This window comes from Eurytemora carolleeae, unplaced genomic scaffold (genome assembly GCF_000591075.1).
Source record: "Eurytemora carolleeae unplaced genomic scaffold, Eaff_2.0 scaffold52, whole genome shotgun sequence".
In the NCBI taxonomy this organism is placed as follows: Eukaryota; Metazoa; Arthropoda; class Copepoda; order Calanoida; family Temoridae; genus Eurytemora; species Eurytemora carolleeae.
The window spans coordinates 536,995-560,733 of NW_019396055.1; the positions used below are offsets into that span (position 1 = coordinate 536,995).

A 23,739-nucleotide genomic window follows, 5' to 3' on the forward strand; every position below is an offset into this window, starting at 1 on the left:
TTAATGGTCTCAAATTTGATTTTTTTAACGGGTTCAACGTCACTTCTTTATGTTACTTTTTCTGTTTAATTCAACATTTACAAAAGATAAGTCATCAAAAATAAAAAAATTTAAAATTAAAATTTGAAATAATGAATAAGTAAGGTTCGAATATTGCTAATTAATTGCTGAAGTGTTGATGCCACATTTTATTTCCTAACATTTAGAAGAAATCAAGTAGAATTCTCTACAGTGCCCTATTGTTTCTGCAAAGGAATTCAGTCTTTGTCACAAACTATGATTTTATAATCCCTATATCTTTGGAACCCAATGTCGTAAATTTTTGATATTTTAAACTTTTATTATTTGATCTAACAGAATTCATAGTTTGAAATATCTAAGGTCTACGACATTGAAATCCAAAGATGTAAGCTTTAGAAAAGCAGAGTTTGTGGCAAAGGCTCAATTCCTTTGAAGAGTTGTCCTACCCTGAGATTATTGTCCTGCTATCTAGAGATAATAGATCATTGGAGAAATCAAAATATGTAAAATTCAAATCTTAATAAAAATGTTTTGCTGAATTCCAATTTGAAAACCATTAAAAAATATTAAAAATTGAATAAGCTGAGACCGAAAACTAGGGCGAAAATTGCTTTAACACTTTTTTGGTGAATTTTCATGCTCACTAATTTTTTAATTCGTTTTCAAATTTGAATTCAGCATAAAATGTGCAAGAAAATTAGGTGTAACTTATAATTTTTTTCAATATTTTTATGAGGGCCTGTATAGTGATTTCCTTGACATTAAATCGTCGAACTGCAACCGTATATGAACTATATTGAAAAAACTGTAAATCGCATTATTGTTTTTAGGTCTTAATGAAAAAAAACCCGGTGGTCGGTTGGCTGATTTCTAAAAAACATTAATCGATTATCCCTAACTTGTAACTATCATCGATCATCAACTAGTAACTATAAGCATAAACTAAAGTCTACTGATCCAGATACTCCGAGATTGTATTCCAACTATCGTCCTAACTTCCTAAAATATAATTTGACTTTCCTTAGATTTTAGTTTTCTATTTACAAAATATGGTCACTAAATCTTGAGATATTGTTACAACAAGATTAAAGTCTATCCGGATATAAGCTCCTGACTAGTATAGCTCAGGTTTACTCCTTCTATCTCCTCCTCTATGGTAGACATGGTGAAACTAGTTTCTGCTTGATCCGGAGAAATCAACTTCAATCTCAAGTTCTGGTTTTCTTTTCCCTGAGATCTCCGGTAGAGCCGAGGGTAGGGTTTAGTTGAGGTTAAATAATCTGACAGGTTTTCTGGAACTGAAGAACTGGATTTTGGCATCTGTAATGTTAGACAAAATGTTAGACAAATAGCAACCAATTTAAACCCAATATTTTAAACGTTTAGTTTTAGAATCATGCGTTATGGAAAATCTGCAACAAGAAAAAATTCGCATATCTATATAAGAATTACTTACACTATTCGGCAAAGGTTCAGTCTCCACATGTTTGATTGGTTCAATGGTTGACAGGGCTGGAGTTGATTGAGAGTTTGGTATTACAGCTCCAGGTCTACCTGGACTTGGCTCCGCCGGACCTTGGTTTGAACCGCGTCGGGATCTCCGGGTTGTCAAGGAATGCGCCTGTAAATACAATACTAAAATAAGAAATCAGTAAAATAAATAAAATTATATTTCTCTCTCTCTGAGAACTTTTAAGAACTTGCCTAGAAATGTGTAAATTTATAGAAAAGATAAACGAAAAATTAAGTCTTTGCTACAAACTCAGATTTTCAAATCCTGTATCTTTACTGCACAATCTCGTAGACCTTAGATATTTCAAACTATAAATTCTGTTAGATCCAATTATCTAAGTGAAATATCTAAGGTGTACATCATCCGGTTGCCAAGATATAGGGATTATCAAATTTGTGTTTGTTACAAAGACTCGGCAATTCCTTTAATTTGATAAGGAATAATTTTTTACTTTAACACATAAACTGATGTATAAATGTATTGTTGAATGTTAAGGATATGCAAGATTCTGTTGGAAATATTTCAAATATAAATAAATGTTTAAAGGAGGGATTACAGGTAAAATATACTTACATAATTTTAATCCTCGACTAATAAAGATTTAATATGAAACCTACGCTGCCCCGGAATGGCTTTCCGTCTTTGAATTTTATGTCAAGCTTATAGCTATTATTTTAATTCTTGTATTTTTGGTAAGGGACTGTAAGGGTAATTTCAAGTGATACTCCATGTAGAGATGACAATGCTCAATTTACACTTTATCTGAATTAGATATGAATTAGATATGAACTTTTATGTTTAAACTGTTTGTTTTTATTTGTGGTTTCTCTGCAAAAGTGACGTACGCGTTTCTTGCTTATAAGAAACAATAGAGAAGTTCACAGTAATTAAACGACGCTTTTCATCATATTTTATCAGATTTTATCAAATAACGCTGACAGTCCCTTTAAGTTTGAGACACCCTGTCTATAAATCATAGTGTTTTACTGATAGATGTACAATGTACAGAGAGAAGAGAGGAGAGGTGAATCCTGGAAATATTTTCTAGAAATATTAATATTCTATCTATTCTTAATGTGTAATGATGCAGTCCATACACATACTAATATTTAGTATTGGATATTACTTGGGGAAAGGGGGGGGGCAGTTATTGGATATTGTAGTGATGGTGTATAGGGGGGAAATAGGGATAGTTATTGGATATTGTCAAGGTTATAATGCAAGGAAAGTTATTTCAGAGGTGTGCGCATCTTTTGTACTGCAATGTACAGTCTCTGGGCGGTAATGTAAACACAAAACGGATGTCACAGCCTGACATGGGATCCATCTTTCACATAAAAAATCAATGAAATATTCTGGTCATAGGAAACTGTTATGTGAATTATCAAAATTTAATGCTTTTAACCTCCTTGGATACTAAATGAACACTGATGCATCTATTCTTGTTTACAAATTCTGCCCAGAGAGAACTGGTTTCAATATGTACGCAGAGTATACTCAATTGCAATTAACTTTCCTTGCATTATAACCTTGGATATTGTAGGTTGGTGTAGAGGGAAAATAGTGATAGTTATTGGATATTGAAGTAATGGTAAAGATTGAAATAGGAATATTTATTGGATATTGTAGTGTTGGTGAAGGGGGAAACAGAAATAGTTATTGGAAATTGTAGTCGTGATGTATAGGGGAGAAATAGGGATATTTATTGGATACAAGCTAAAAGGCCCGGCGTTGTCCGTGGATAAAATTTTTTTTTGAAAATTTTGAAAACAAAAAAGATCATTTTTTAGACTATGTCACAAATAGGCTACCCATGAGTGTCCACAAAAAATGTCAGTCCATTCAGTCCAGCCGTTTGGCCGGTTATAGGGAACATATATAAGAATGTCTTGTTTTATTATATAAAATCGTTAGGCTAGTCAGAGGGAACATAGGGGTAAAAAGGGATAGTATTTGGATGTACATGGGGGAGTTGATAGTTATTGGATATTGCGGAAATTAAGGAAATTGATTGTTAGAACCCAGATAAAGATGGTTTGAAAGGATGGTGATCAGGAACTTCATTAGGATAACAAGAAAAGGGGAAAGAGCAAACCGCAAAAGGTTATTGATTAAGAATTAGATCAGAACGTATTGGAAGGGGGGGGGATAATGGTTAAGAATTAGGTGAAGAAGTAAGTGAAGGGTTATAATTTTGGAAAGCTGTTCTTATCAATGGTAAAGTACACTTTTTGGGAGTACTGAGACTCCTTTAATCTATATTGATATAAAAGATATTATTTTCTTTCCAATATTTATGAGAAACCATCCCATACCATCTATTGTGGGACGGTTAGGATATTGAGAAGATTCTTATAGAAAATAGGGTTCGGAGAAGGACCTACAGGGTCAATAGGGTTCGGAGCTGCAGAACGTATGCTTCGGAATAAGAACATTATTCGATCCGTCATTCTAGACTTTCTACAATATGCATTCACTACCACACACACTTCTCCATATACACTACATTGTCTAAAGAGGAAGAACCGGAGAAATGTATAGTTTGTTGATGGAACCTAAACCCGGAAACAGAATCAGAAATTTCAAGAATGAAGAATTAACTGGAGTTGACAGGTCCTAATAGGAACCATGGAGAAATCAGTTTCGTCCTAAATTCTTATAAAATAAATTTTCTTCAGTTCTGCTTTTAGTTGTTAGTCTGTAAATGAACTAAGTTCTTACCACAAAGTCTGAATTTTCTACTCGTATATCTTTGCAACCCGAGTTCGTAGACCTTTCATGTTTCAAATAGATTAAATAGACTAAGATTGTAATATCTAAGGATTACACTGTCAGGTTGAAACGATTTAGGGATTAGAAAATTTGAATATGTTGCAAGAACTTAGTTCCTCATGAATGTAATTAATTGTTTCTTATTTAAATAGTGATGTTTTTTTATAATCGTCTAACCGTCTAAACCGATAGGACTAATTTTTTGTATGGTACTTGACATGGGCAGGGCCCGAGTTGTTAAAGAAAAATTGTAAATATTTAAATTTATGATAAAAAAGGAGAGGACCTTACAGCCAACATGAACATTTTCAATATAATTCTAACAATTGCAATGAAAAGAATTCCTCTGGAAAAATGGACACTGAAGGACATATAGAAATAAACTTACTTGCTATTGCTTTCCTGTATAAAACCTTTATCGGAGAAATTGCAAATATTTCGGAAACAATTGTGCAGAAAATTCTAGGAAAATTCAATTTCTTGTCTTATTGTCTTATTTATCTAGATATATTTTCTAAGTTTTTATGCTAATCTAACTTTAACTTTAAACTCTATGTTATGTACTCCCCGAGCCAATCAAAAAAAATCACAATTAGATATATTTGTTTGGTGTATGTAAAATAAAATGTTGCAGTGTTGGTGTATTTAAAATACTGTTGCAGAAAAGTTAGAAAAGTCTTTTTTGCATTTTACTTTTCAAATAGATTGAATTAAAACTAGTGTGTTTAGAGTATTCCCTTAAATTTTGTTATACAACCAGTATTGTTGATAATATCCATATTTACTCAACGTTTCCAAATACTGTAAGTTTTGTTCAATATATACAAAAAGTATTGAAATCCAATAATTAGCTAGGCCGCTACGACATTTTTGCAAGCATCACTTTTTCTACTTGCAAACAGTATTTATGTTGGATATCACTTTTCTAATTGAAATCTTATCCCAAAACATTATATAAGGATAGGTTAGGCCTATGAGCCACCAAATGCTACAATAGGGGCCGAGCGGTGCGCTGGAGATTTTTATACGGATAAAAAATATAGATATATCAAAAATGACCTACTTTATTTGCTATTAGCAAATATAAAATAAAGCAAAAATTATGTAAAGATAAAATGGCGCTAGGAAAAATGTCGGAGCGTCAGAGGTCGCTTAAAATATACGTAATTGTGTTTAACATAGTTTAAACATTGACGTAGTTAACCTTTAGATACGTGGAATTCATTAGCTATTAGGTTTATCTAAAAATTATTTATTTAACTAAATTAGTTCTGATATTATCTCCCGAAATAATGAGATAATTAAACAAATTATCTTAAAACTTCCAAATTGATTAATGATATACAGCCTTTTGATGGGTCAAATTAAATTATTTGAAATTTTACGCTTTTGATTTTTCAAGAACTTATAAAGGAATTGACTCTTTGCCACAAATCCCAATTTTCTAATTCCTATATCTCTAAAACCAGATGGCGTAAACTTTTGATATTTCAAACTTTGATTATTTCACCCATAAGAATTTATAGTTTGACACATCTAAGGTCTACAACGTTGATTTGTAGAGATAAAGAGATTAAGATATCAGAGTTTGTGACAATGACTCAATTCCTTTATATCCTAACATCAACGATTTGGATAAAAACGTCACTATTCCGAAATCGTCGATTAGTCTTTCCGAAAAAGCATTATCACATATCCTAGTGACGATTTTAAACTAATTATTTTTTCACATTTTTGGTATTGTTTCTTTTAGACAACCTTTCTGAAAAAGTCTAATTTATTTCTTGTTTCATCAATCAAGAGAAATGATACCCCTCCCTTTGGAAAGCTGTTCTTATCAATGGTAAAGTACAATTTTTGGCCATTTACTTGCTCGTTTGTGTACTTTAGAAATTGGGGCATCGTTTTCAGGAAGCGCTGGAAAATCCAGGTTCTATATTTTTGACATATTTAAAACAATGTTTCTATATTAAATGTGTTTATTACTCACCCTAGGATTATGAAGGTTTATTACTCACCCTGGGGTTAGGAAGGTTTATTACTCACCCTGGGGTTAGGAAGGTTTATTACTCACGCTGAGATTATGAATGTTTATTACTCACCCTGGGATTAGGAAGGTTCATTACTCACCCGGGGGTTAGGAAGGTTTATTACTCACGCTGAGATTAGGAATGTTTATTACTCACCCTGGGATTAGGAAGGTTTATTACTCACGCTGAGATTAGGAATGTTTATTACTCACCCGGGGGTTAGGAAGGTTTATTACTCACGCTGAGATTAGGAATGTTTATTACTCACCCTGGGATTAGGAAGGTTTATTACTCACCCTGGGATTAGGAAGGTTTCTGTCGAAGGATGCGCACTGGAAGCTGGAGAGGGAGTCTATGGAGAACCAGGAGGAGGCGGATACTCCGGACCTGGCGGAGATATTAGACTGGACAGATCTGGTGGATCCACAGCTTGAGACGGAAAGGCCGGATGTAACGGAGTAGTTTGAGTCAGAGTGTCGTAGACGTCCCACTTCATACCCGGAGACAGACTTGGGAAGGGTTCGAGTTGATCTGTAATTATTCTTAACGCGGAGAACCTTACAGCCACAGAGAACACAGCACAGGGGAAGGTTTCGGGTTGCAACTGCCTTAATACAAATAATAAGTTAAACTTTAACAAATTTTTTAATAATTTTCAAGGAATTGAGTTTTGCGACAAGTCCTGATTTTCTAATCCATATGTTTTGCAACCCGATGTTTTCAAACTATAAATTCTGTTAAATAACTCAATTCATTTACACCATGTAAAAATGGTTTTATACACCAGACTTCCCGTGACCTTTTTCCCCTTTTATTAAAAAAAAACAATAAATGACGTTTTAATATTTTCAAAGTTTGAATATTTTTGCAATCGTGCAGATATCCGATATTGGGAACTATTAGAGTAAACAAGATTGGTTGGTTAAGCAGCTAGGGTTCAAATAACCCTTTATTCTCAGATATTGCGTCATCTAGTAAATCCTTCGTCGTCATAGAAAAAAATATTGAAAGATAACAAATTTTCGTTAAAAATTTCGAGGGGAAAGCAGGAGGTCTGATATTTCCAAACCAAATATTGTTGAAATTTATTATTTATGACTTTTCTTATTGCTTTTACAAAATTGATTTCTGTTTCCCATGTCTTGAACTTATGGTGTAAAAAACGTGCCAAAGATACATTCTTGAAAGTAAAAATAGGTGGGCCGGGTGACAGTCGAACCAACTTTCTAAGTTGCTTCATTTGTTTTGAAAAGAAATATCTTCTATCGATGATATTTTGCTGATTAAAGGCGGACATTGTATTTCTTTACTCTAAAAAAAGATATTAATCTAAACGGTTTGGCCAAGTATTATCTTATGTCAGAGAAAGATTTTGCACAACGTTAAAAAAGCAAACTGGTATAGTTTAGAGAATAAGATTCTTGCAGGCAGCCTTTTAAGAATAAAAAATTGTATGGTTAAAAACGACAGTAGAATATGAGGATAAAAACGACAGTAGAATAGGAATAAGACCAAGTAAGATTAAAGGTATCACTTTGAATAGTTTTATGAAAAATTAACATTAAAGAAAGCAGTTGTGCAGTGGACACAGACCCATTTTACTTTAAAAGTTCTTTTTCAATCTACTGGTAAAGCTATTTGCTTTATAAAAGCATGAAACCCAAAAAATTGCTTTATAAAAGCACCAAACACACATGTAAGATTGCATAAATGTCGTCTTATTATTCCACAGATGTATTGGTTCCCACTAAACGCCCATCACTATCTATATGTAACCCCAAAATTGTAGAAATAAAAGATTAAATAATCTTGCAAAAACGTTTGTTTGAACAAATGTTGCAGTAAGGTGAGTCAGTTCTTTGTGATAAAATACAAAAATGTTTAACTTTATGATAATGTAATGTTCTAATATTTAATCAATTAATAAATAATAAATAACATTCCTATTTTAAATGTTTAAATCTTAAAAACATTGCTGAAAACTCATTCAAATAGCTGCGCTTCTAGCAATCATATTTGAAGCAAATATAACTACAGTGATTTCCCAGATTGCAAAATCTAAAAATTGACGGAGGTTGATAAATATTTGTTGCCTCTGCCAGAATAATCATCATAAATAAAACATAAACATAATATAAAAACTGTTCCAATCAATGTGTCTGTTTTTATTAAATAAACGTCAAAACAGCTGAACCGATCGGGCCCAAATTTTGTGTGGGATTTTTTTTGTTATGTTTTTTTTTCTGCACAAAGAGAAGATGTTCACAGATAGAGCCACAAATTAAAGTTCAGAAAGAGGATGGGCGCAAAGCTTCTTAAATGCCTAGTATATATAAAATTTGAATAAAATTAGCCCAGCGGCGTGACTTTGAAGAATCACAAAACATTTTGTAAAATAAAACCTAAACCTGAAGTAAAACAGTTATAATCAATATATTAAAAGATAATACAGGCAAAAAGTTAAGGTCAAATTTAGGCGACATTACTGGTATGACTTTGTGATCTCGTAGCTCCTCTAGTCTGGATTTTACGCACAAGTCGAAGGAAGAAAATTTACTCGGCCGGTTACATACATATGAAAGAACTATATATATCTACCTGTTGGATATTTTTTACAAAGCAAAGACGACAAAGGATCTGATGAGAGCAAGGACTAACCAACATCACAGCTTTACTTGATCTACATCCCACACACTAAAATAATGATAAGCTATTAATTTATCAATTAAAAAGTTGATTTTTATAATAACAACAAAATAAACTTTTTTTTATTTTTATAATCTCCACACGTATACAATCACATTCATTATTTTTGTAGCAAGAGGAGGTAGGAACGTTTGTGTGGAAAGTCATTAATCTTGATTTCGATAAACAATGTTGGCACTTTTAATTTTAAGTCAAATGCCTGATCCTTCAATTAAAGATATTCTTACAGGGTATGACAACAACAACGGAAGATCAAAGAAGAATTATGTTTGTATCTCTAAACTAGGCCTTTATAAGATGGAGATTAATGCTTGATCACGAGATTCACAATACAAAAGTTCTGAACTTCTGACTTCTGTTGTTTTTATAGATATTTGTATAAACACTAAATGTACAGCTGCAAAGATCTAAAGGTTAAATTTGGTTTTAACGATCTAAAGGTTAAATTTGCTCTGGAATATATTTTTTATATGTACATTGACTGGTTAAGCAAAAAAAGTAAAAATTTAAATGCCATAAATGTATTAAAAAAAATATGTTAGAGTCGTTTCTGAAGTTTCATCCTTTGTATATTTAACTCAGTGTAATATAAACTCAATTAATTAACAATTTTTTTTGCTGAGAATGGAAACTAGAAGATACTTTAAATATTGTATTTAGTTCCTTAAAGTGAGTGGCCGGTTATGTATGGTGGTTGATATGAATATGCATTAGTGTGGGCAAAGGAATTGAGTTTTTGCCACAAACTCTGATTTTCTAATTTCAATATCGTTGCAACCCAATGTCGTAGACTTTTAATATTTCAAACTATGAATGCTATTAGATCAAATAATGTAAGTTTGAAATATCAAAGGTTTAAATAATAAGGTTGCAAAGATATTGATTTTACAAAAACTGAATTTGTGGCAAAGACTCAATTCCTTTATTAGGATTCATTTGAGACATATAAAACGTTTTAAAGATCTCATACTGAGTTTGTGCACAAAGTGGACGTTCAAAACCGTAAATTTGGGTGGGTACGTTTTCAGAATCGTTTTTTTTTATTTATTTAATAACGACGTAGAAAAATGTAAACAAAATTATACATTAGAGTAGTTAGTAATTTAGGAACAGATTGGGGGGGAAAGTTCAGCAACACTTTTCGATTTACCTTCATTTCTTAAAACTTTGTTTGTTTGAATTCTGAATTGAATATCTTCATGTAATTCAATAAATAAAAATAAACGATTCTGTAAACGTACCCACCCAAATTCACGATTTTGTACGCCGACTTTGCGCTCAAACTCAGTAAATATAGATCTTTAAAACGTTTTATATGTCTCAAATGAATTCTAATAAAGGAATTGAGTCTTTGCCACAAACTCAGATTTTCAAATCTTTATATCTTTGAAAGCCAAATTCTTTTGTCCACAATACTGCATATTCATTTCAACCACAATACATAGCCGGTCACTCACTTTAATTTATTTAAGCTTTAAATGGATCAATTGATAAATAGTTTTTTTAAGATTCCAGAATTCTTTATTCAAGGTAACTATGGTACTATTTCTAGATTAATAAATGAACTTTGTCAAATTTCTAATATCTTAATAACCTGATGGTGTTACCTATTGATATTTTTAACATAGACTATTTAATCTAACATAATTAATAGTTTGAAATATCAAAGGTCTACGACATCGGTTTTTAAAAAATATAGAGATTATTATCTTTCTTAAATTTCCTTTTTTTTCTTAATTTAAAAATACCTCTTCTTCCGGAGAACTTGGAGCTTCAAAATCTTCTTTAGTCATTGACGTTACTAATTTATCCTAAATAATAATGGTTAGAAATTCTCAGAAAAAAAACAGGAATTCAATTTAAAAAAAACAAAAACAGAAAGAGTTTTCAGTCTGGAATTTAAACAGAAACATTAAGAATTCAAAAATATCACAAACCTCCTTTGCACAACTAATTCAGAGTATGTTATTTGTGAGAAATCGATCATTAAAATTCAATTTCCAGTAAAAAAAAACATATCTTTAACGACTGAAATATCTATGCTATGACGCTCCAAATTAAAATCTTCTGCACAGAAAAACAACCTTAAAATAAATTATCTTTTTTTCAATTCAGGTTTCAAACATTTTTTCCAGAATGCCTTCATTTACACACATTGGTGTTTAATATTATTTTAGCTAAAAAATGGTTAAGAAAGTTCAAACGTGAGATTTTATATACTTCAACAAATCCAATAATCAAAGGTGTTTCGCAGGTCTAAAGCTGAATTGTGAAAGAAAAGGGAATCAAGTCTTTGCCACAAACTAAAATTATCTAATCCTTATATTTTTCAACCTGATGTTGTAAACCTGTAAGAAATATCTAAGGTCTCCGACATTGTGCTGAAAAGATATAGAGATTAGAAAATTAGAGTTTGAGGCAAAGACTTCATTTCTTTGTTTAGTCATTTAAAGCCTTACAGCTTGAAATAGAAAAACAAACAATACATGTTTACATAACAAGTTGTGTATATGAATATCCTCTAATCCTATATTAACAAAGAAGTGCTTGAGTTTATAATAAAGAGAAATAAGGCATAAATGTTAATGGAAAACTCAGCGTGGTATCGGCAGTCACACTTTTAAATCAAATTATTTCAAACATTTTTGAAAGAAGTAAAAACACAACCGATATAATAAAGCTCTTTCGCTTATATACATTTATATGTATGTTAGCTACAGCTGGCCAAACGGCTGGACCAAATTGGCTGACATTTTTTAAGGAAACCCATGAGGTATCCCGGAGATGACATAGGCGCAAAAAAATAGATTTTTCCCAAACAGAATGATTCTTTTTATTCTACGGGCAACGCCGAGCACTTCAGCTAAAAGACAATAAAACCTTAGAAAGGATATTTGTTGACATTTTGTATCTGTTTTTATGGAAAAGCCGTGCCAGTCCCGTAAAAACAAAATACATTCCAGAAGATATTTTTGCAATTTGAAATAAAATTTTAAAAATGTTGCCAACTCATAATCCACCAATTATATCAAGTAAAGAAATGTGGAGAAGCAATGAGACTCTGGAAATTACATTAAAACTTGATGTTCAGAAAATTAAAAGAGATCAAATAATAATATTTTTAAATAAAAGAATAAATAAAATGTATTTCGATTAAAAGGAATTGAGCCTTTGTCACGACCTCAAATTTTTAAGTCCCTACAACTTTGCAACCTGATATACTGAAAACCTTTGATATTTTGAATTTGGTTGTAAAATTACAGGGATTAAAAAATCAGAGTTTGTGGCTAAGACAAAAGTCCTTTTGTTTAAATTTATTTTTGCAAAAGTTGCGCAAATATCTGTCAAATAAATAAAAGAATAAAAGATAATTGACGTGGAGAAAAACTTACAATTTTCATGTTTATTCTTGTGAGTTCCTCCATGGTTGCGTCCTGCTTCTTCTTCTCTGGGTCCTCCTGATCCAACCTTTCATACTTCTTTACTTTACGCCGCAGGAACGGAGCTAGGATGGAGAAAGCTCCAGGCGCCATTCTTCTTATGCTCCTGGATAGAGTTTAGGTTTAGTTCTACTCCTATATAAATTTTAGGTTTAGTTCTACTCCTATATAAAGTTTAGGTTTAGTTCTACTCCTATATTTTTAGGTTTAGTTCTACTCCTACATAAAGTTTAGGTTCAGTTTTACTCCTATATAGAGTTTAGGTTTAGTTCTACTCCTATACATAGTTTAGGTTTAGTTCTACTCCTATATAGAGTTTAGGTTTAGTTCTACTCCTATATAGAGTTTAGGTTTAGTTCTACTCCTATACATAGTTTAGGTAAGTTCTACACCAATACATAGTTTAGGTTTAGTTCTATTCCTATACATAGTTTAGGTTTAGTTCTACTCCTATACAAAGTTTAGGTTTAGTTCTCAAGTCCTATATAGAGTTTAGGTTTATTTCTATTCCTATACATAGTTTAGGTTTGGTTCTAGTCTTATACATAGTTAAGGTTTAATTCTACTCCCATTCATAGTTTAGGTTTAGTTCTACGCCTATGCATAGTTTAGGTTTGGTTCTAGTCTTATACATAGTTTAGGTTTAATTCTACTCCTATTCATAGTTTAGGTTTAGTTCTACTCCTATAAATAGTTTAGGTTTAGTTCTACTCCAATACATGGTTTAGGTTTTGTTCTACTCCAATACATAGTTTAGGTTTAGTTCTACTCCTATACAAAGTTTAGGTAAGTTCTACTCCTATACGAAGTTTAGGTTTAGTTCTACTCCTATACATAGTTTAGGTTTAGTTCTACTTCTATATAGATTTTAGGTTTAGTTCCACTCATAAACATAGTTTAGGTTTAGTTCTACTCCTATACATAGTCAAGGTTTAGTTCTACTCCTATACATAGTTTAGGTTTAGTTCTACTCCTATACATAGTTTAGGTAAGTTCTACTCCTATACATAGTTTAGGTTTAGTTCCACTCATAAACATAGTTTAGGTTTAGTTCTACTCCTATTCATAGTCTAGGTTTAGTTCTACTTCTATATAGATTTTAGGTTTAGTTCCACTCATAAACATAGTTTAGGTTTAGTTCTACTCCTATACTTGATATATTATAACTATAATTGATATGATTGACAGCTGTATAGTGTTTAGATTAACATGTAATTAAACTATAGAAATAGAATCACAAGTCTAAACATCTTTAAGATAAGATTGCTTTTAGCCGACACACTTTTTTCTGATTGCGAAAAAAAAATTTGCACAAACAATGTAAAATGAATAAAACAAATTATATCGAATAGGAAACAGGTTTAATTTAACAATCTATTGAGTTAATACAACCCACTGGGGACTATATATCCGTATATATGATATATATACAATATATTGAACCGTAAAGAATCCAATTTACAAATTGTTTTTAAAAATGACAATTTGAATTAAAAACATGTCTTTTTAAATTTTGTTTATACAGAAACGAATGTTTTCTTTCTGGCCTATTTGCATTTTTAATAAAATTTTGAATTCTAAATGTTTTAACTGTTTTTTTCTTTGTAACCAAAGTTAAACGATAAACTAGATCTTTTTCATATTTTCAATAGAGCAGTTTTTTAATGTACCTAATCTAAACAAGTATATTGCATAAGTATCTAATTAGAACATTTATTTAAATTTTTCACTTTATTTTCTTCAATATTTAAAACGAATTATTAATTTATCATAAATAGAACCGGGGGGAGGGGGGGGGGAATTCGATAAACATTTAATCTTCGAATTTTAAATGTTAATTCTTCGAAAATAAATCAGGTGAATCCAGAGAACTATTCTTGAACTATTCTTGAACTATTCTTGAACTATTCTTGAACTATTCTTGAACTATTCTTGAACTATTCTTGAACTATTATTGAACTATTCTTGAACTATTCTTGAACTATTCTTGAACTATTCTTGAACTACTCTTAAACTATTCTTGAACTACTCTTGAACTCTTCTTAAACTACTCTTGAACTATTTTTGAACTATTCTTGAAATTCTTGAACTCTGCTACAGAAAGAGGAAATAATTTCAGCGCTAGAAAGGAGAAGAACGTATCCTGTGTTTGAGTAAAAAAATCAATTTCTACCTTTATTACTAATACACCTTTTATATCTTTACGACCCCCCTTCCTAGCCGCTAAAGTACTAATTATCATCCTCTTTTTAAGATTAAAAAAGTAAAACCTTATTTTGAATGGAGATCAGGGTGTAAATCGGAAGGTTTTATGTCTGGACTCAGGTTCAGGTTCTCATGGTACAGTTTAACACAGAGATGCTGAGATATTCTCCGGCAGATGTGAACTGTGGCAACAATTGATCAGATATAAGAGGAGACAGTCGGCCTCCCGCCCTTATACTCCGTTCTTACCCCCGGACACGGTTTTACTAATTTCTCAATCTCATGACACCAGAAATCCAACCAAGATCAGATTTAAATCCATATTTAATCTCTGACGTGTGGATCTGGTTCTAATCTCTGGGTTTCATGTCGGAGGTAATCCTACTCCGGGTTAGTTTCCGTTACAAACCTTCACGGAGAGTTGCAGGAAGGAAGAGATCTTCACAGAATTAACATTTAGAAAACTTTAAAAAAACTTAAGAAACTAATTTATTGTTTCAAGCAGAACCAGCACAGAGAAACCATGTTTCAAGCAGAACCAGCACAGAGAAACCAGGTTTCAATTGCATTTTTGGGTATTTGGGATCGCGTTTAAATATATCTACAAAATTCTTTTTTCCCTCAAAAATATAATATTTCTCTCTTACAACATCTATTATGCCGGGGCTCATTTCCAGTCATAAATTCTAGTTTAGTTCAGAACTTTTCATTTTGATTAGTATAACGATGCATTCTCTCTCTGGGCATGCATTATTAATTTGTTAAAACTTAGAACTGCCTTGCAGAACTTTAATTAACTGAGGTTCAGTCGTAGAAAGAAATTGAGTCCTGGCCACAAATTGAAATATTCTAATCCGGCCGTTTATCTTTTCAACATGATGGCGTACTGTAAACCTTTGACAATTCAAACTTAGATTATTTGATAAAACAGAATTCATAGTTTATCTGGTCTACAACATTGGGTTGCAAAGATATCGGGATTAGAAAATCAGAGTTTGTGTGGCAAAGACTCAATACTTATTTCTGTCGTTTACCCAACAGTAAAGATCTAAAACTTAATTTTGAAAGCCCATGAAAAATGACATTAAAAAAATTGTCCCATCTTATTTTGTGTAAAATTTTTATTTTTTTATTTGAACAATTTTTAACTTCAAATCTGGCAATGCACCTATATTGCAACTCCATACCATAAATCTAAGGCCATTTTCTACGGGAGAGGGGGGATGCCCTCGAGGCCATGCGTAGATTCAAACCATCCAGCCTTTTTGGTTTTAATAATGGGACTTAACTTATTTTATGTAACTCGTTCATAAAGATCTCACGCAAAAATCTATGAAAATGTTTACAATTACTTCTTTAAAACTAAGGCTTAAAAAGTGCTATATTTTTCTAAAATATACGTGTCTAGGGCTACCAAAAAGTCGACCCAGTCTTGAACATTGATGAAATATTTCATAGAAGTTTGGATCTATGTGCGCGTTTAACTTGTTCATTTGGAAGCGATTCTAAACCATAATTCATCAATTGGAAAGTTATTAATTAGTTTTACCATTATACCTTTTATTAGATTTTTACTAAATATAATTATAAATTTCCTATTTAGTAAAATTTAATAAAACAAAAAATGGTAAGTCATAATTTATTTTTTCTAAGTTATCACATTATTTATGATGAAGTTCATTTGCTCTGAACATTATGTTGTTTTTTTTCATCAGACAGTTTTTTTACTTCAAACAATAAAATTGTATGTCAAACTAGCTGATGGGCCCGGCGTTGCCCGTGAAATTTAAAAAAAAAAATTTTTTTTTTTAATATCTTAAAAAAAATTTCTATTTTTTAGCCTATAACACTCTCCGGCCGCCCATGAGTGTCCACAAAAAATTTCAGCCCAATCGGTCCAGCATTTTGGCCGGCTATAGACAACATATATAATATTTACGAATGTCTTGTTTTATTATATAGATGTTATCGAAAGAAAAGTCTTGCTTCCAAAAGAAAGTGTTGTGTTCTTATTTAAAGGAAGGAAAATAATGATGAAATTTTACATCTTGAAAAAATGTGCTTATTTTGAAAATTATTATAAAATTATATATTAATAGATTTTTTATTTAAAAGGAAGAAAAAATTAGTTAGATGACACTAGTGGCTGTTGAATTATAACACTTGTGACCGATAAAATAGGTCAAAGTTGGTGAATAAATTCTGAAGTACAATGAGAACCAGTAAAGTGTGGAATAGGAACAAAATTACTTGAATTTGATGTTACAAAGCAAATAGTTTCACTTATTAGATCACTTATTAGATCACTTATTAGATCACTTATTAGATCACTTATTAGATCACTTATTAGATCACTTATTAGATCACTTATTAGATCACTTATTAGATCACTTATTAGATCACTTATTGAGAGCAATGGCCGGGCCTGTTTACGCTGTAAAATTTTATGTTCAAATTGTACTATTTAGAGTCATACTTTGAGCCTTAAAGTTGTCTTCTTATTCCAGAGTTTTTCTAGTTCTCAGTGTATTAAAAGTTTTGTGTTCATGTTCCATAAACCCTTAATCTTCTAATCCAATATGTATTGGAAGTTTTATCAGGTTCCGAGAGATTCAAAACCTTTCAAGGTTCAGATATTTATAGAGCAGGAGTCAACTATATATATAAGATATTTATATAAGAAAAGAGACAGAAGTCTGATGAAGGAACATGGAATACAAAAGGTAAATTTTACTTTAAAAGTGATTTTTTTAATGTAGTAAAATAAAAACTTGAAACAAAAACATTTTTAGGGATGCAAAAATGTTGGAATTTGGTTTTTCAATGTAACGAAGCAAAAAAATTTTAAAAGACGACCTTTAAACCATGAAAAGAGGCGTTAAACAAGGATTGCACACAAAAAGGAATTTTTTTTGTGCAGAGCCTTGAATGGGTTGAAAGCAAACACACTATCCTGTATCTTCAACCTTCCCTGGAAATTAAAGATACGATTCACCACGTTTGAAAACTGTGAGACAGCGCTAGAGATGGGCATCTCTAGACAGCTCTAGAGATGGGCATCACTAGACAGCACTGAGACGGACATCTCTAGACAGCTCTAGAGATGGGCATCACTAGACAGCGCTGAGACGGACATCTCTAGACAGCGCAAGAGACGGACATAGTTTTTGTGAGCGAACAACATTTTTTTGTGAACGATGGTGTCGTTTAGAAAAAACGAACTATGGATAAATGACTTGGATCATTCAGAGAAATAAAAAAACTATAGATTTTAAACGAAAAAGACTAAAACAAACGATTTCTAAATCGCTGGTTTGAACAAAATGGAAAAATGTTCTTTTTTTAATGACGAACCAATTTACTGAAATATTTTGAAGAAACTATTGCTTTTTTTACTGAACAAACAAATTTTTCTAACAATTTTTTTAAAAAATTTAAAGTTTTTTTTATTGAACTAATGACTTTATGGAATGATCGTTCAGTAAGAAATAGAACAAAATAGATGGAAAGTGAACAATATCTTGCAGAACGAATAAAATCATTTTTTATTGAACTATTGAAAACTGAACAAAATGGGTTGTTTACGAACGCTTAACAAACGCGCACATCTTCTAAACAGCTTAGTTAGTGGGATAAATTTAAAATCTGTTGTTTTGTTATACGAGGGACTATGGTATATAGCTCAGTGTATATATATCTGTTACCCAGAGAAAAGAGATTTTATGTTTAATGATAAAAGTTTGAGTATTTCTTTAAAAATTGTAAAATTTAACCTCTGAATGGGTATTATATGCAATAAATGGCAGTCAAAAACGTTTAGTAGGAATGTAGCCATGCCGGTACGACTACAACCAGATTAGCAGTCTGTCTCATCCCCCATCCTCATCCCCACGTTCCTGTACCTACCTAAACCCTACTCAATGGTCACAATAACCATCCTCAGTGGACAGATGTTGTGAGTTCAATTTTTAAGACCACTGGGTGGAACTACAGGGTGTCCCCTATTAAAGTGCTCGTTTTCAATGAAAGACGATGTAGATGCGCGTATGAGACGTTCTTAACAATTTTCTCCATATAGACGCAACAGAAAGAAGTAAGATTAGTAGCGATCAGAAGCGATTATTTACCGCCGTAAGCCTATACCCCCTTTCATTTTTCGCGAACACTCCCTTTAAAGAGCTCGTTTTCCATGAAAGGCTATATTCTTTGTAGAATCGCGTACTAAGTTTTTAAAATATTTATCTATCTTATCTGGATTGGATTTGGTACAAACTGCAAACATACAAAGTTACTGTTTTAACAATTGCGGCCGAACTAAGATTTACCGTTGAACAAAGAACTTTTATAAACTACATGGTCATCAAATTTTAAAGAGACTCCTAGGGTTGAGATGATTCAGCAATTGTTCTCTGGTAAACTTCCTGGGGTTAAGCTCCCCTCTTGATAAACCATGTTCGATTTTAGAAACATATCTGGCTCACAGTTCCTGTGCAAATCGTATAAAAGAACAGCGATAACTCATGAAAATTTGTATGTATTAGGATTTTAACACGAAACTCAAAGCAGAAAACAAATCTGGAACAAGTGCACTGAGTACATCCCTTCCCTCTGCACTTTCAAGCATAGGCGGCTTCAGGGGGGGGGCAGTCCATCACCCCCCTGAGTGAAATTAGGGGGGTGTACCCCCCTGGATTACTCCTATTGGAACAGGTAATCTATGACCACCGACAGGTTGGTTAAGCTGAAAAGAATGGCGATGCTCCCAAAAACCTCAATTTCGGACAACACGTTTTAAATTCCTTTATTTTAAGCGGCTTAAGAAAAACAAAATTATCGTAGATTGAAGAAGAGAGGATGTTTTTAATTTTTTTTTTAATTTTGAACAAAAATTCCTTCTTTTACTTTCAGCCTTCTTAGTTCTCATGGTATATTTATAATTAATGTGTTGAGTTCAGTCCACAATATTTTTTTATATCGTTATTAGATAAATAAATGGACATTTATTTACCCTTCCTCCCTCCGAGCTTCCGTACACTACATACCCTCTTGACTCCAACTCAACCCCATCCCCTGTCTCAGAATTGGCTCTTGCTCAGCTCTCTACCCTTAGCTCTGGCTTAATAAATAGCCCCACCCTACTATACTGGCTAGACCGGATCTAGGTGGTGGAAAGCCGCCTGCTTGTATAAATTGCACAGTGCAGACTCTCTAGATGTGCATCATACACTAAAAACTGCATTCATTCCTAGATTAGAAGGAGAACGGGTTCATCGGAATATCTAATTCTATACGTCTATACACGGATAGGTTTAGTCCTTGATAAATATGGTGAACGAAGACGACGTTGAGCAACCTGAAAGGTCTGAAACCCTGGCAGAATCCTACAAAAGGACAGGGAAGAAATGTATTGCTTTAATTATAATTATTAATGTGGTTGCCATAACAGCTATTCTTCTCAGCTCTATACATAAGATAGAGGAAGGAAATGTGGGGATATACTTCAAGAACGGAGCACTCATGGAAGAAACTACCCAACCCGGGATACATCATATGACCCCATTTATTGTAAACATGGTGGAGATTCAAACCAGACCTCAGACAGATCATCTCCCAACAATCGTGTCAGTAACCAGAGATGGGATTGAGAACACATTTAAAGACATTCAAGTAATCAGTCGGGTTCGCCAGGAGAAATTGGTTCCACTAGTTCGTAAGTTTGGGATAAAGTTTAGAGAATCTTTAATCTTCGACAGAGTAAAGGAAGAACTGAGGATATTCTGTGCTAATAACAGTATTGATGATGTGTACAACACTAAGTTCCTTGAGATAGTTGCGAATGTAAGAACCAATCTGATCAACAGTATTGAAAGGTTGGGAGAGGGAGGAATTGAGATCCTGAACCTTGTTATTTCTAAACCTGACATTCCAGAAGATATTGCACAGAACTACAAACAGGTTTTTGAATTATATCCTTTTAACAAAACAAAATAAGTCTGTTTATAAGAATTGCAGTTGGAAAAATTCAATCACATCTTGAGATTATTAATAGATCTTACGAGTTAAAAACATGTAAAAGACGACATTTAGACGGATCACTGACAGCGGTGTTGTTCCTCTTATCCTGATGCAACATTTTATAAATAATCTCAAAGAGGTCCAATTCTGTATCTGATTTCAATACCCCCGCCCCCAAAGTCAAGTGTGACTAATTACTAAACACTGTAGGATAAGAAGACTCAAGCGCACAGAATTTATACCACCTTTTTAGCCTTCTAGGTTACCTGCGGCTTAAAACTTGTTTTTTGCTTGAAAAAAATCTAAGAATCTAAAATGTAAATATCTTAAATTTCTAAAAGATCTTTGAATTTAAATTGATCAAATCATATCAAATATTTTGTATTTTTAGCCTGCTGTTTAATGTTTTCAGGTAAAAGTTCAGTGGACTGAGCAGCTTGTAGCAACACAGATGCAGAAAACAGAACAGATTAAGAAGGAAATAGAGATGATTAAAGCTATAGCTGATGCAGAACGTAACAAGGCTGTACTGGAGATCACTATACAGCAGAGGATCCTAGAGAAGGAAGGGGAGAGGAACGTCTCCTCCCTGGAGAATCTGATTAAGAAGGAGAAGGAGGAGAACTTGGCCAATATTGAAATGTATAGGATAGAAAAAGAGGCTGAAGCCAATACAAAACTGTACACAGAACCGTATATCAAGCTCAACCTGGCCAAGCAGCTGAGTTCAAACACCAAGTTTTACTTCTCAGGAGAAACCTCTCCTTTGGGTGCAATCTTTGAGAAAATAATTGGATCCAAATCCGAATAAACAAAATTTCTTGAAATGTTATTAAATGTCTGCTAACTAACACAATATATAATGATCCTTAGTTGAAGTAAATACACTGCCACAGTTCTCTTTCCATCTTTTAAGAATGAATTTATTTTAAATTTAAAAATCGTAAAATCTATTGGTATCGAAATAAATACCTAAAAATAAATCTAGGTTTCAATATTTTATTTGATAAAAAAGAGAAAAAGATAGTATATTTTCCTGCATTTTAACAAACAATTTCCCGCATTTCTAAAGTTAAATCTTATTGTAAGAGCAAATCAATACTAATGTAAGAACAGTAGTTTTTTTATTTTCTATTTGTTTAGATTACACCTTATGAAAAAAAATCTGCCCGTGCGTGTGTAAATGCTTGAAAATTGCAGGCATTGTAATGAATTCAAATAATTTTCTCAAATTAGCTAAACTAGGATAATTATTTCAAAACAGGGAGATATTTGAAAATAAAATGAAAATCATCAAAAACACCTTATAATAAGTTAAGAGTTGATATGTCTTGCTTCTATTTATACCATTAACCATTTTTAATAAAAATGGGTAATAAAATTAAAGATTATTGGTCAATGTAAACAACCTTTTTTTCAGCTAGATACATATAAATATAAAGGTTTCATTTGAGCAGATAATACATCTCATTCTCAACATCTTTATAAATTATCTAATTTCCAAGTTTTTTTTTTCAGAAATTGAGATGTTGAGATGTATTGGGCCAGCTCAAATGAAGTTTTTATGTATCTATCTAAAAAAAGATTTGTTTTTACATAAACCAATAATCTTTAATGTATAATGCTAAAACAAATGTCGTCAGTTTAGCTAATCAAAACTATATGATCGCCACAGGCTACTTTGGACTGAAATTTGCGATTTTTCCCCCCTGCAAAATATCTGAACAAAGACAGTAAAAAAGGGGGAGCAGAGCCATTTTTTTAATTTTCGGTTTAAAGTAATCTTTTTAAAGTACTTTTCATAAAAGGTCGGATTTAACTTTCACATTTTACTCCAAAACCCTGGGAGCAACTATAAAATCCTGGGAGCACTCCAAAACCCTGGGAGCAATTCCAAAACTCTGAGAGCAGCCACCCCTCCCTCATTGAACAGTTCTTATCCTACTGTACGGATTGCATTAACAAAATCTAAGAAAATTACAAATTAAAAAAGGTTATTTTAAAGAAAGATTGGATCATTCAGACTCTTTAAGGGACATCTTTGTATGGTAAGTACGGCTTAATTGTGATCCTTTAAAAAAAAATATAGCATACTCCATCTCTCTATATAAGTTTGAACAAAAAACACTGCAAAAAAGTACAAATAATGAATTATTTAGTTAAAGATTTTTTAAGAAATGTAAAACTAAGACGACTTTTAAAGTTATTTTGGCTTTGCTCTAATATAGGAAGGAAAAAGGAGGAAATACTATTGAAATAAAACACATTAAACCCATAAAGAGAAATTAATTCAAAACTTTTCCACAGTCTCCAAAACCAGTGAAAGAGTTTAAATTGAATTTAAAACAAAAACTATTTAATAATCTTATTCAAGTATTTGAAATTGAAAGTTTTCTTTACGTTTATGAACTGTATTATAGACTTGCAAAAAACTTCAAAAGTAAAAAGCGAAGATTGAGTGGAATAACGAAGCATGGTTGCATACAAACTTATTTACATTATAACAATACAAACGATTAGTGTTGGACCAACTTTAGTTGATCTAAATACACACAACATTCACCTGAGGTGAATATATTTCCATTTGACTCTTCTGATCAGATTCTTTGTGAGAACTGCCCAGGTCTTCGGGGATTAGGTGGCTTGTGACACTGCTTTCTTCTCCAGCTAGATAAATGCCATTTCACTCTTTTCTCCAGCATCAATCCTCCCCTAGCTCTACCCTTTTAAAGGTACCGACTTGATATCTACCAGATAAGAAAGGGTTCAATACCCTTGCGGGTCTAGCCTGCAAACACACTCAGGGTTCATTATCCTCTTGGGCTTGGGTTTGGATTGTTTGGCTTTATTCTTGGATTGAATTGTTAGGCTTTATTTCTCTGCTTGGGAGCAATGAACTGTACGGTACTATAGTTTAAGAACCCTTGTTTGGGTTCACAGTATCCACTCCAGTAACTCCAGCTCCCTCCATTCCACAAGCAGCATGATCTCCAGCATACACCTCTTCAAGTTAGCATCAATGCTAGAACTGACTGAC

At 32.4% G+C, this 23,739-nt stretch overlaps 2 protein-coding genes across 2 annotated transcripts; one reads left to right on the top strand and one right to left on the bottom strand.

Moving 5' to 3' along the window:
• Window positions 1-450: 450 nt before the first annotated feature.
• On the bottom strand, window positions 451-14,893 carry LOC111707109 (uncharacterized). Its single transcript, XM_023480112.1, has 7 exons — window positions 14,753-14,893; window positions 12,435-12,588; window positions 10,791-10,853; window positions 8,935-9,030; window positions 6,633-6,944; window positions 1,478-1,642; window positions 451-1,341 (listed from the first exon to the last, which is right to left on the bottom strand). Exons 2-7 carry the CDS (start codon window positions 12,573-12,575, stop codon window positions 1,114-1,116), a joined length of 1,005 nt encoding a protein of 334 aa, XP_023335880.1. The 5' UTR covers window positions 12,576-12,588; window positions 14,753-14,893; the 3' UTR covers window positions 451-1,113.
• Window positions 14,894-19,869: 4,976 nt separating this feature from the next.
• Window positions 19,870-21,605, top strand: LOC111706944 (erlin-2). The gene is made up of 2 exons (XM_023479903.1): window positions 19,870-20,642; window positions 21,115-21,605. The coding sequence occupies exons 1-2, from the start codon at window positions 20,013-20,015 to the stop codon at window positions 21,511-21,513; spliced, it is 1,029 nt and encodes a 342-aa protein (XP_023335671.1). The 5' UTR covers window positions 19,870-20,012; the 3' UTR covers window positions 21,514-21,605.
• Window positions 21,606-23,739: the final 2,134 nt, after the last annotated feature.

What these genes read in the sequence shown, in the direction of transcription:
- LOC111707109 (XM_023480112.1), bottom strand. Translation starts at nt 12,575, where the DNA reads ATGGCGCCTGGAGCTTTCTCCATCCTAGCTCCGTTCCTGCGGCGTAAA. An exon ending in TTGTAAAAAATATCCAACAG is followed by an intron (nt 6,945 to 8,934) that starts GTAGATATATAT and finishes ATTTGTATTAAG; the next exon opens with GCAGTTGCAACCCGAAACCT. An exon ending in GAAACCTTCCTAATCCCAGG is followed by an intron (nt 1,643 to 6,632) that starts GTGAGTAATAAA and finishes TTGTATTTACAG; the next exon opens with GCGCATTCCTTGACAACCCG.
- LOC111706944 (XM_023479903.1), top strand. Translation starts at nt 20,013, where the DNA reads ATGGTGAACGAAGACGACGTTGAGCAACCTGAAAGGTCTGAAACCCTG. An exon ending in TTGCACAGAACTACAAACAG is followed by an intron (nt 20,643 to 21,114) that starts GTTTTTGAATTA and finishes TAATGTTTTCAG; the next exon opens with GTAAAAGTTCAGTGGACTGA.